This window comes from Bos mutus, chromosome 8, assembly GCF_027580195.1.
Source record: "Bos mutus isolate GX-2022 chromosome 8, NWIPB_WYAK_1.1, whole genome shotgun sequence".
In the NCBI taxonomy this organism is placed as follows: domain Eukaryota; kingdom Metazoa; phylum Chordata; class Mammalia; order Artiodactyla; family Bovidae; genus Bos; species Bos mutus.
This window is the reverse complement of record NC_091624.1, coordinates 61,309,712-61,322,284: the sequence shown is the minus strand read 5'-3', so window position 1 is coordinate 61,322,284 and position 12,573 is coordinate 61,309,712. Positions and strand designations below refer to the sequence as shown.

Below are 12,573 nucleotides of genomic sequence, written 5' to 3'. Positions count from 1 at the left end.
TACTTTCTTTACAGAATTTTTACAACCCAATATAAGAGTGTGGTACTTACACTAAAAAAATAGCCAATATTATGAAGAGTATATTCAAAACAATGGCAAATAATCTGTATTATTATGAAGTGATTTGGGAGTGATCTATGGAGTGATCAAGAAGATCTATAGATCAAAATACTATGGAGTGATCAAGAAGACAGAGCTTTAAAGAAAGGGTAAGATCCAAAGGCAAGGAAGAACATCTCAGGAAGGGTGCTTGACTTGAGCAACTCACGTCTTTACAAGGAGTAAGCCAGTCTAGTTTCAATAAAAGGTTTGCATAGGAAAATTGCAGGAACAAAATTTTTAACAGTGTCCCTAGATTGAAATGCTCTAATTACTCAATACAAGCGATTTGTTCTTATTCCCATCTTTGGCTTTAATTATGGTCTTACTATATCCTATTTCTGAAATTAGTTTATGCTTCTATTCTGTATAATTAATTAAAGTGGGAAATGCAGAAATGGTCCTAGGGTTTGCTAAGAATGTTTCTTCTTTGATTGAAAAGTCTGTCTCTATAAGCTATCTTTGTACATAAGCACTGAAGGAAACTTGAACATTCAAGATACAGTTGAAGCTAAGTGTGTCTAATTAATAAGTAATCTTAAGGCACCAACTGATAAATTGTTCCAGTACTCACTGTATTATAGAGCTCTTCCAGTCGGGAGATGGTAAGAAAGCGATGGAGGTTCACTCCATACTCTATTAAGAGCTTCACAAAATCAACTCGATCCATCATCAAGGCATCTAACATCGCTTGTTCTAGAGAGCCAGGCTTCAGAGGGGAGAGATAAATAAGAGATATGGAAACAATTAAGAAAGCAGAAATAAGTAAAGAGTTACATGTATTTGAACTCAAAACTATACAGACAAAAATAATTATAAAATACAATCTTACTAAGGAATGTTCAGGACCTAAGTGAGGAAATAACAAAAAGTGAACCAAAAGCCTAAAAGACCTTTTGAATAAATGTGTTCTTGGATAAAAAGACTGACTATGGTAAAGATCTCAGTGTTTCCCGAATTAATGTTTGAAGTTAATAAAATTCTAATAAAAATCCAAGGTCTCTTCTTTTCTTTCTTTCTTCTTCTTCTATTTTTTTTTTTTTTTTGGTAACCTGGTATGTTCCTTTTAAACTATACCTGATTTCTGGGTATCATGGCAAATTAAACACTCATTTACTTTTAACCCCACCTAAAACTTCACTAAAATTATAGTAAAGGGTTTAAAAAAAACAAAAACAAAACCAGAATCCACAAGAACAAAGAGGTCAAAAGTGAAATATTTCAGAAGTTGGAAAGCAGATGGCCCAATGGTAACTGACTTAGCAGTCCCCAGGAAACCAGAAAATGGAAAGAGCAAAGAACCAAACAATCTATACAATAGAATTCTGGCAGCATAAATTGCTAACACTGGGACCTTTTCACTCATCTTCCCCTACTGACTTCCCTAACAATAACAACAAGGCTTTTATACCTTCTAAGCAGGAGACTGGAGGATTTCTTTCTGACAGTGATGAATACAAGAGAAAAATATATGAATATGCTAACCCTGCAAGTCTCCCAACAAATGGCAGCCAGATCACCCTACTGTGAAGCCCACATCTATAGGCTTGGAACTTCTCATGATCTTCCTTTCATCAACTCTTAAAAAAGAGTACAGGACAAACAGACCAAAAAACATCAACTAGGAAGAATCAGACAATAAAGGAAGAAGAAAACTTCAAAAGAACTATCGTTAATATCCTCTAAAAAACAAAAGAAGATATATACAGGATGCTATTTTTAAAAAGACAACAAATTTACCCCTAGAAATTAGTAACACACTACCAGAAACAAGGTAGCACTAGTTGTAAAGAATCTGCCTGCCAAGGCAGAAGATGCAAGAGACACAGGTTCGATCCCCGGGTGGGGCAGATCCCCTCGAGAATGGCAGCCCACTCCAGGATTCTCGCCTGGAGAATTCCATGGACAGAGGAAACTGTCAAACTACAGTTCATGGAGCCACAAAGCATCAGACTCGACTAAACAACTAGAGCACACAAGCACCGAAACAAAAAGCTACATACAAGGCAAGAAAAATTAAACTTGAAGGCATATACCAAAGAAAAGATATAGAAGATAAGAGGAATAGGTAAGATTAGAGGAGGAGCCCATAGACCTAACATTTAAATGATACAATTCCTGAAAGAAAGCAGAGAAAACAGGAGAGGAAACTCCCCAGAAGGGAAACCCGTTAAGTGCCAAGTTGAAAGCAAGTGTCCACTGTAATGGATATAAAGTTATAACAACACACATCACTGTGAAATCTCAGGACACTGAAAAGCAGGAAGATTTCTTTTTAATCCCAGAAAAGAAAGAAATGGTCACAAAGGATCAAAAAAACAGAAAGATTTTTTACTTCTCAACAGTCACTGCTGGGTGCTAGAAGCTAAGCATTCAAAATTCACGGGGAAAATTAGTCTCCTCTTGAACTAAAATATATCCAAACATATGAGGCCTCAATATTTTTATCTCCCATATTCCCTTTCTCAGAAATGATCAAATAAAGGAGTAAACCAAGAAAGAACAAAACAAGGGATACAGAAAACAGGTGTTCTAACCAAGGAGGGCATCTCCAAGATGATGAAGGATGATAGCTCAGCACCAGGAACAGCAGGCAACCAGTCCAGATGGCACCAGTGAGGGCCACAGACAGAGGTTAAGAGGCCTTAAGATTAATCAGAGGGACTTCTCTGGTGGGCCAATGGCTAAGACTCCTTGCTCCCAATGCCGGGGGCCCAGATTCAATCCCTGGTCAGGGAACGAGATCCCACATGCTGCAACTAAGAATCTGCATGCCTCAACTAAAGTTCCCGCGTGCTGCAATGAAGACCCAGTACTGCCAAATAAGTAAATACAATTTTTTAAAGTTTAAAAAAATAATGACTCAGAGAACTCAAACCAGGGCTCTGTAACAATCTAGAGGGGTGGGAAAGGGTGGGAAGTGGGAGGGAAGTTCAAAAGGGAGGGGACATATGTACAAAATTCATATGTATATGAATTAAGCCAATTCATGTTGATGTATAGAAGAAATGAAACCAATATTATAAAGCAATTATCCTTCAATTAAAAATAAACTTTAAAAAACAAACTTGAATAAAATAAATTATTAAAAGGAATCAGAAAACAGTAATATGACTTATTATTTAGAGATGGAGATTTATAAATGTCAGAGCAGTCCAAAAATTTTCAGTTTTTGGCTCTTGTGGTTTGCAGGGTAGAGAATTACTGTATTTTTGGTAGCTTTTTAGTACCATTTGACATTTTAAACGATGTGCATGAATTAGTTAAACCCCAAAATAACAGACCTATGGTATGGTCACAGCTATAATTTTTTTAAATGAAATGTTAATAGTGATTAGCATTAGCACTATGAATAATCTTTCTTCTTCCTGCTTTTCTCTGTTTTCACTAATTTCTACTGTGAGTATGTATTACATTTGAAGGCAAAAAAATAAGATAAACTTTAAGTTTTAAATAACAATATAAAAATCTGCCCAATCAAAAAATGAATAAAAAACCCTTTCATTTGCCTTTCCCCCAGCATCTTTTGTCAACTTCAACTAGGCTGCAGATTCATAGGAAAAAAAATGTTTTCAAGAAGGCAAAGTAGACAAAAGAAATGTCTTAGTGATCACATGTACCCAGCATCAGAGATGCTACCCCCTCCCCGAAGTAACCTATCTTTCCTCCAGTTTTCTCTTTGGCCCCTCCCTAACAAACCAATACACAACACGTTTCTTCAAAATAACTTCATTTTCATTATACCTTCCAGTGTTGTCCATAAATTAGGATATGTTTCTTGGCGATGTCCATTCTGTCCCAAGCCATTGCCAGATTCAATTGTTCTGATGCTGATAAATTCGTGCCTAAGGTAAAAGAAAGGGATTACATATTCTGTTTACAATATCAACATAAAAAGCACCAAGTGCCATGAGTGTGAAAAGAGGGAAGGAAGAACAAGTATAACCTTACTTAGACACTCACCCTTTAGCAGAGCTGTTAGGATTGCTAAATCAAGGTCCTGTGACTCCTCAGAATCAGCATCAAAGATGGTAATCTGTAATAGTTGAAAAACAGAAAGCCATACATTTTAAGAACTAGCAAAGGAATGCTTTCAAAAATTTGCTTTTGCACTAATGAATTAAGTGAAACATTCTTCATTAATGTCAAAAATCATACAGTTTAAAAAATTCTTTTTTTCACTAATAAGAGGGAAAACTTTTAAGTAGGGTAATGCAGAATTGTGCACATGAAGGGGGTGAAAAATAACTGAAAAATTCCAAGTATGTTAGAGGAAACATGCATGAAAGAACATTACTCCATTAATTTACTACTCATATGCTGTAATAGAAACTCAGTGTCAATTCCTCATGTAAAGCAAACTATTCCTCATTTTGAAAGGATACAAAGTGAGAGCCTTCCAGTCACCTAGCTTTCGAAATAAAGGCTTTTGCTTTTAATGAGAAATGAATACTCAAGGACTTGTCATAAGATAAATGAGGCACTTACAACATACCCAATGAGCAGGTACAATAGATAGCACAGAAAACCTGTACAATGTCAAAGTCTCCAGTGCATCCTGGCAAGTGACTCATGTTTTTAAGACAAATAAGGACATTTTTTATTATTATAACAGGCCTTCTCCTGTTAATGAATGCATCTCAGCCTTTCCAAATGAAAATATATAGTAGAGGGAGCTGTTCAACAAAAAAGAGCCAAGACTGCCAAGGTCCAGTCTGAGATATGCCACTAATTAGTCAGTCTTGGGTAAATATTATAAAGCCACTGCATCTTGGGTTCCTCACCCACAAGAAGAGAGGAACTCACTAACTAATCTCTGAGGTCTCATAAAGACAGAAAAACTATGCTTCTACAATTCACACTAAGAGCCTCTCTGCCTAACAGCCCCTCCAGTCCATGACTAAAATCAACCCTCAACTGTATAGGAGCTCAGGACCTAATTTCACTAATGTGTAAAACCTTAGCTGCCTCCACTTGTTACTTATTGATTATTACACCACTTCCTGGTTACTCTCCTTGATGACAGGAAGAGGCAAGTATGAGGGCGATCCCTTTAACATGTCCTTTTCTTTACCTACTGACATTGTGGGGGATATAAAATGTGGTAGATCATACACAAGATTTCAACCCTGAGCCCCAATTTCAGTTCTACTATTTCATAACTGCACGACTCTGGGCGAAACACTTAAAGTCTCTAGTCTTTAGTTCATTATCTCTGAAACTGAAATAAGCAATCACTGCCATACTGAACTCACTCATGGGGATATTTCATGTAAAAAAAAATTATTGGGAAAAAAAAACATATATTGAAAGCACACTGCTAACTGTAGACATGGTTACTGTTTTTGTTATTATTCAAATAGTTCAGTTCAGTCGCTCAGTCGTGTCTGACTCTTTGCGACCCCATGAATCGCAGCACGCCAGGCCTCCCTGTCCATCTCCCGGAGTTCACTCAGACTCACGTCCATCGAGTCAGTGATGCCATCCAGCCATCTCATCCTCTGTCGTCCCCTTCTCCTCCTGCCTCCAATCCCTCCCAGCATCAGAGTCTTTTCCAATGAGTCAACTCTTTGCATGAGGTGGCCAAAGTACTGGAGTTTCAGCTTTAGCATCATTCCTTCCAAAGAAATTCCAGGGCTGATCTCCTTCAGAATGGACTGGTTGGATCTCCTTGGAGTCCAAGGGACTCTCAAGAGTCTTGTCCAACACCACGGTTCAAAAGCATCAATTCTTTGGCACTCAGCTTTCTTCACAGTCCAACTCTTACATCCGTACATGACCACTGGAAAAACCATAGCCTTGACTAGATGGACCTTTGTTGGCAAAGTAATGTCTCTGCTTTTCAATATGCTATCTAGGTTGGTCATAAGTTTCCTTCCAAGGAATAAGTGTCTTTTAATTTCATGGCTGCAGTCAGCTAAAATCCCAAAGGGCTTTCACATCTGTTTAGCCTTGCCTAGTCTACACTGAACTTGCTCGACTGGTTTTTTGAGGCCAAGTGCTTTAATGGTACCAAAATCTTGTACAATTTGATCCACCCTTCAAATTCTGGGAAGATCACTGTGAATCATGACATATTTGCATATTTAATGTAACTGTCAGCTACCTATTATCCAAGTCACTGATAAAAAATTTTGATCAAAATGCCCTAAAAGATTAAAATCTCCTGATCTGTATCATGTTTATAGTCCATAGTTTGTGGCCTCCATCTTCCAGCTGAGAGTATATTCTCACATTTTCACTATCCAGTGCATCCCCAGTGATTCCTGCAGGATATACTGAGGATACTGAGAAATGGTCATCTAAGCCAGCAACCTTGAGTTTATTTAAGGCAGGAAGCTGTTCCTTTACCCTCAGAAAATATTCACATGTAATTTACATTAAATTCAATCACTTTTCTGTAATACTGTTATATTATCTAAGTTCTTTTTCCCAAGTACCATTAGGAATCTGAAGCATGGTTCCAGAGAAGGAGGGAACAAAAAGTCAAGTTAAAAGTCAAGTTCTGTAGCACTATATACAACCAAGTCAGAAATGAAAAAAAATTGTGAAAATAAATGTCACAATTGTTGAACATTCACTAGTGCTCATGCTCAGCAGCTCAGTCATATCTGATTCTTTGTGACCCCATGGACCATAGCCCATCAGGCTCCTCCATCCCCGGGATTCTCCAGGCAAGAATACTGGAGTGGGCTGCCATGTACTCTTCCAGGGGATCTTCCTGGCCCAGGGATTGAACCCATGTCTCCTGAGTCTCCTGCACTGCAGGCAGATTCTTTAGCTCTAAGCCATCAGGGAAGCCCCTTTTTGAACATTAGCAATTTTTAAGTTGGTCAAGTCATCAACTCATTATACTCACAGAATCCCTGTGCACCATACACTCCATCAGAATTTGGAAAAGGTGCTTGGACTGCTTAAGACTAAAGTTGAAGGTGTTCTGCATCATGCAGATGATCTCCTCCTTCACCTGAGGACGCAGGGTCCTGGGAGAGAGAGAAATAGCCATGACTTGACACAATCGAGAGAGGGAACAAGCTAAAAACATCAGCATAAGTACAACATCACTGTGTCTGTCCACGTGATGGAGGTATCTATGGACAGTTGTGTCAAGAGACAAATGAATGGGAGGAAGCAAAGCGGAGCACCGGCATGAGGAGAAGGCTGAACATTAAAACAAGGATGGACTCATATGCCATTCTCCTAGGAAGAAAGCACTTGGGGCAGGTTTTTGAGCTGACAGATTTCCAAGGGGCTGTGAATCTCCAGAAATTATGGGCATGGTATCCTTAAAGAATCTGACACTCCGAATCGTGTAAGAATCACTTGTCTAGGGTAACTTTAGGAAAGAGAGAGGTATAACCGAAGAGGAAGAGGATAGAGGGTGGAAGTGGGGCTGAAAGGGGAGAGAAACTGTAAAGGAAAAGTCATCAGAGAACAGTTATAGCTTAAAGTGAATGAATGTTTTTTAAGCAAATGAGTGGAGTCAACATTTCAGTTCCTGGGCCCTGTATTTACTCATGCGGCAGAAATACCATGCTTTTGAAATTGGAAGAATCATGCTGGATTTAGGGATGGCTTAGAGAAAAACTCCCATCTTGAAAAGAAGAAAGAGCTAAAACCTCAACTAAGTACAACATATGCTACAAAAATATCAGGATATCGATTTCTCTAATTTCTGCTATATTTACTGACAGCAGTTGAATTCAAAAGTGACTACCACAGTGGTCTTCTCCTTCACTCCCCCTGGAAACGCTTTTTCCCTAAGCTCAGACAAGGTTCAAAGTCCTTTGTAGATGCAAGCCATTCTACAGCTAAAGAAATAGCAACTTGCATCACTGGAGGGCATTTTGGTGTTGCTTTAATAAATACAAAAATCACTGAAAAATGAATTCCAGTCTCAACCCATCCTCCAAGATATCCAGAGAATTCCGGTCCCTGTCCTCTAAGGACATCCATCCCACATGAGAGCAGTGCTTAAGAAGAAGAAAGAGTCAGCATAGTTTTAGAAATGAAGGCTCAACAGCTCACCCTTCCTCTGCTAAGTGTTTGTGGGTGAAGGCCAGGAGGTCAGCAGCCCTGCCTGTGCCTTCGCACACCACCACCGGGTCTTTGTCTTTCACAGTCTCCCACACCGAGAGGATGACGTTGGGACCACCTTCCACCACCAGCCCCACCACGGGCACGCCTTGTCCAGAGCCTATTTCAGATGACAAACAGTATCAAATTGTTACAAAGGGACGCTATCAGCAATGCCAATTGCCAGACACAAGCCTTTCAATTCCCGCGTATATTCCTTACTTGAACTAACCGTTCTCTTCTTTGACTCAGGTTTACTTAGTTCAAGGCCAAGTCAGAAGCTTGGACTTTAAATAAAAGTAGCCACAAATATGGTTAGAGTATCTTCTCCCAGTTAAAAAGGTATCTAAAGGCTTTCAGTAATTAAAAAATAATAATAAGTAGTAGTCTTTAAGAAATTAACTTTTTATTGTGGAAATTTTCAAACATACGTCAAAGAAAACAGAATGATATAATGGATCCCAATGTATCCATCACTCACCTCAAAAAAATAATCAAGCTGTTGACAATTCAATCAACTTTTAATAGTGGTTATTTCTAAGAACAGAATGGGATGGGTAAACCTCAAAGACTTTCATATTTCAATGTATTCCATTTTTCACTAGTTGACTTTCTTGTCAGACTACATATTGCTTTATTAAAGTAAGGAAGACAAAAAAAAGAAAGACTGTGGAGTCATTCTTTTTAAAGATATTAAGCAAACTAAAGTTACAGATTGATATGTCCAGTATGATCCCATTTAAAACCCTATTTAAAAATTTAAAACTATATATATAGGTATATATTTTATATATACATATACACATACCTATATGTGCAACATGTTTTTATATTTACATAAATAACCAGAAAACTCTGGAATGATATACATCAAATTATTAATAGTGTAGGGAGGGGAAGATTTGGGGAAATGTTGACTGTTTATAGGCTTCTTGTTTGATTTAACTTTTACATCACACGTGTATTGATATATTTAATATTTAAATCAATTTTTTTCCCCCAAAAGAAGGAAAACTGGCGGCAACACCATGCCCACACCTGAGCAACAGAGGACTTCACTCTGGGTTCCAGGTTCTACCGCGCCCTCCTCTGGCCAAGCCCTTCCCCTCCCAGTGAGGAGTCTACAGGGTCAAGGTTCAAGAGAAGCCTGTGCTCCCTGTCGTACATTGGACTGTACTAGACCCCAAAATTCTTGATTCCAGGGGCTGCTTGAGCCTCTGCCCCAGGGATGTACTTGTCAAAGCAAGAGGATTTGGGGGGAGTAGGGCTTGGACATATAGATTGGAGTGTCTAGGTGACAATGTCTATGTCAGGCCCAGACATTATGAGATTGAACCAAAGCAAGGAAGAGAAGCAGAGAGTGACTGTAAACCAGGGACCAAGGTCCTGGTTCTGCTTCACCTCCATGATTTGGCTTTGTACTCCCCAGAATCCAGGACTCTGACCTCAAACCTGGCCTTCCAGCTATATATGCAAAGGTAAAAGGATTAAACATTATTTTATTATGTTTTTAATCTTGTTATTTGTGTTTGTTAGCTTGATTCAAAACTTTTAAATATTTAAACAAACAGTACGTGGGCTTCCATGTGCACCTTGTCCTGACTCCACAAATGATCGGAGTGGGCCTCTTAGTCCATTGTTTTAATATTTTACTTCCTTTCCTTTTCTACATAACTCCACCTCCTTATTACTTTCTCCTTGTCACTAAAAATCAGACCTAAGATGTACCAATTGATAGACATAATCTTCTTATAACATCATCTTATAAAAACTAAATTCAAATTCTAGGTTTTTATTTGGAGAAGAAAGGGATAGCCTTCCATATCAGAAGGGATATGTTCTTCTGAAATCATACAGATGAAAAAGTTAACAATGGTTATTTTTCGTAGTAAGATTACAGAGGGCTATCCCTTCCTTTTCTTTCTTTATCTGAATATGAGAGTATATAACACTTTTATCAACAGAAAAAGAAATCAGTAAGGGTATTTTGTAGGAGAAAGGAAAATAATTCAATTTCAGTTAGGGATATCTTTCTTGAAGCAATAACTAATCTCCATAAAAATAAATATGTTTATTATTGTTTTCTACAGAAAGAATCTTACTGATGCAACTAATTAAATTTGTTATAAAAGGAAAACAACTGTGAAGTTCTTGCTTATAAATCTCATGAGAGAGCTTCCTCTACTCCTGGCTCTCAGTTTAGACACATTATAGCTCCAGATGAAAACCTCCTAGAATAGGCATCCCAGGAAAGGGCACTCTTCTCCAAGACTTGGATGATGGAGACATGCAGAGTCACCCAATCCTATGCTTTCCATCCTCAGAGGCCTACAGCACAGCAACTGACATTGGCATATTTCATATGGATGAACCCAGGGATTTCTACAGCAACTTTATGAGTCAGGCTTTTTTTTTTTTGGATAAACGTCCGCTCTCAATATCAAGGGTTTACCAAGGACTACAAGAAGCCCATCTGGACCTCTCCGCAGCAGTGCCCCTAGACAGGACCTGTCGGCTGAGGTCCCGTGGGTACTCACAACTATGTATCTTCTGCAGAGAGAGGTACTTTTCCAGGTTCCTCCTGAGCTTCATCTCATTGCCATACTTGCCCACAGTGCCATCATCAGACAGGATAAAGTGGGAGTGCATGCAGTTGAGTGTTGTGAGCTTGCTGAGGGGGTTTCCCAGAGTCTGGTACAGGCACACTACCTGCAAGACAGTGAGAACAAGGGTCAGAGGTCCTTCCTGGGCTGACTGCTCCAAAGGCCTGTTTGTGCACTACAGAGTTCTGGTCCATGCCAAAAAGCACTACTAGCTACTAAGAGCTATCTGCCGTGAAGACTCAATCTGAGTTCCTTTACTTTTTATTTTTCTATGGATGGATACGTAGTCCCATAGTGCACGACTAGTCTGCAGCTTGTGCTACATTAGACTCGTGACACAAGTTCAACGACACTCGCACACACAGCAACATGAGAACACTTACCATATGCTTGGAGTCACAGCACTGTTACATTGCTAAAAATGCTTCCAAATATTTATTTTCAATTTCTCTACTTACTTTGTCTCAGATCATTGAAAAATCAGTTCAAGGATCTGCACTGGTACACAGAGCACATCAGTATTCAGAAACTATGCCTTTAAATAGATCTATTTCAGAATAATATTTGGACACTGATTTATGTTTCTCGTATCCCAAATGAAGTGAAGAGTAAATGGAGATGTATTCACATTCAATATACATTACCCAGATCCATGGAATTCACCAGGCAAGAATATTAGAGGGTGTTGCCATTCCCTTCTCCAGGAGATCTTCCCAACCCAGGGATAGAACCTGGGTCTCCTGCATTGCAGGTAGATTCTTTACCATCTGAGCTACTAGTGAAGCCCCTTATTAATATTTACTGATTCTTCCATAAACTACTCCAATTCTTATTTGTTTCTAGGGAGGAAAGCACAGTATAGCCATTTGGTATCCATGGGGGGTTAGTTCCAGAACTACTCATGGATACTACAGTCCACAGATGCTTGGATCCTTCATATAAAATGGCATAATACAGTCGACTTTCATATCCCCTGGATCCATGGTCGGTTGAATCCTGGGGATCCAGTGTTGGTTGACTCTTCAGATGCAGAATCCACAAACAGGGAGGGGCAACTGTGTTTAGAGTCTAAGAGTCCAAGTTTAAGGCTAGACTCTTCTGCTTTCTAATTTTAAATCTGGGTAATACCTGCTTCCTTTCTCAGGTTCATTTCCTCATGTGTAAGTGATATTAACGATTCCTATAGCAGAGGGTTGCTATGAGGTATTAAAGAAATAATGGATGTAAAAAGTACCATAAATGTTAAAACATTAGTCTTTAAAAGTTACCTTTACAATTCCTAAGCATGACACTGAGGCTATAAGCCAAAAAGAAAATGATTGATAGATTTAACACATTTTTTATATATGGAAAGATTTCATAAATAATACAAATTAAAATCTGGGAAATGCAGCATACGTAGCAAACAAAAATGCTAAAATGAATTATAAAAGGTCTTTCAACATTTTTAACTATGCTTAAAAGTGTCCAGAAACCACATGAAAAGATGTCGAACCTCACTAGTAATCAGAGAAAGGTACTTAAGAACAATTAGGTATTAATTTATACCTATCAGAAAAGCAATGTTTTCTAAAAAGCCAGAATATCTTCTGGAGCCAGGAATGGTACAGAACAATGGGCATCCTCATACCCTGCTGTTAGGAATGGAAACTGTTATCATCTTTCTGGAAGGCAATGAGTCACTTTTTTTTCAAGATATAGTTGTTTTGTTTCGTTTTTTTAGTTTTTATTGGAGTACAGTAGCTTTACAATGTTGTACTAGTTTCTGCTATAGAGTAAGTGAATCAGCTATATA

The 12,573-nt window shown here is 38.5% G+C and overlaps 1 protein-coding gene across 3 annotated transcripts in view; it reads right to left on the bottom strand.

Annotated features, from left to right (window-relative positions):
- Positions 1-12,573, bottom strand: part of TRPM6 (transient receptor potential cation channel subfamily M member 6) — a 165,591-nt gene that overhangs the window by 75,593 nt on the left and 77,425 nt on the right. For all 3 annotated transcript variants that reach the window (XM_070375764.1, XM_070375762.1, XM_070375763.1), the window contains exons 7-12: positions 10,713-10,884; positions 8,128-8,296; positions 6,959-7,082; positions 4,063-4,135; positions 3,844-3,944; positions 674-808 (exon numbers count right to left, since the gene is read on the bottom strand). In XM_070375764.1, the coding sequence (XP_070231865.1) occupies positions 674-808; positions 3,844-3,944; positions 4,063-4,135; positions 6,959-7,082; positions 8,128-8,296; positions 10,713-10,884 (774 nt within the window). The remainder of the gene's footprint in view (positions 1-673; positions 809-3,843; positions 3,945-4,062; positions 4,136-6,958; positions 7,083-8,127; positions 8,297-10,712; positions 10,885-12,573) is intronic.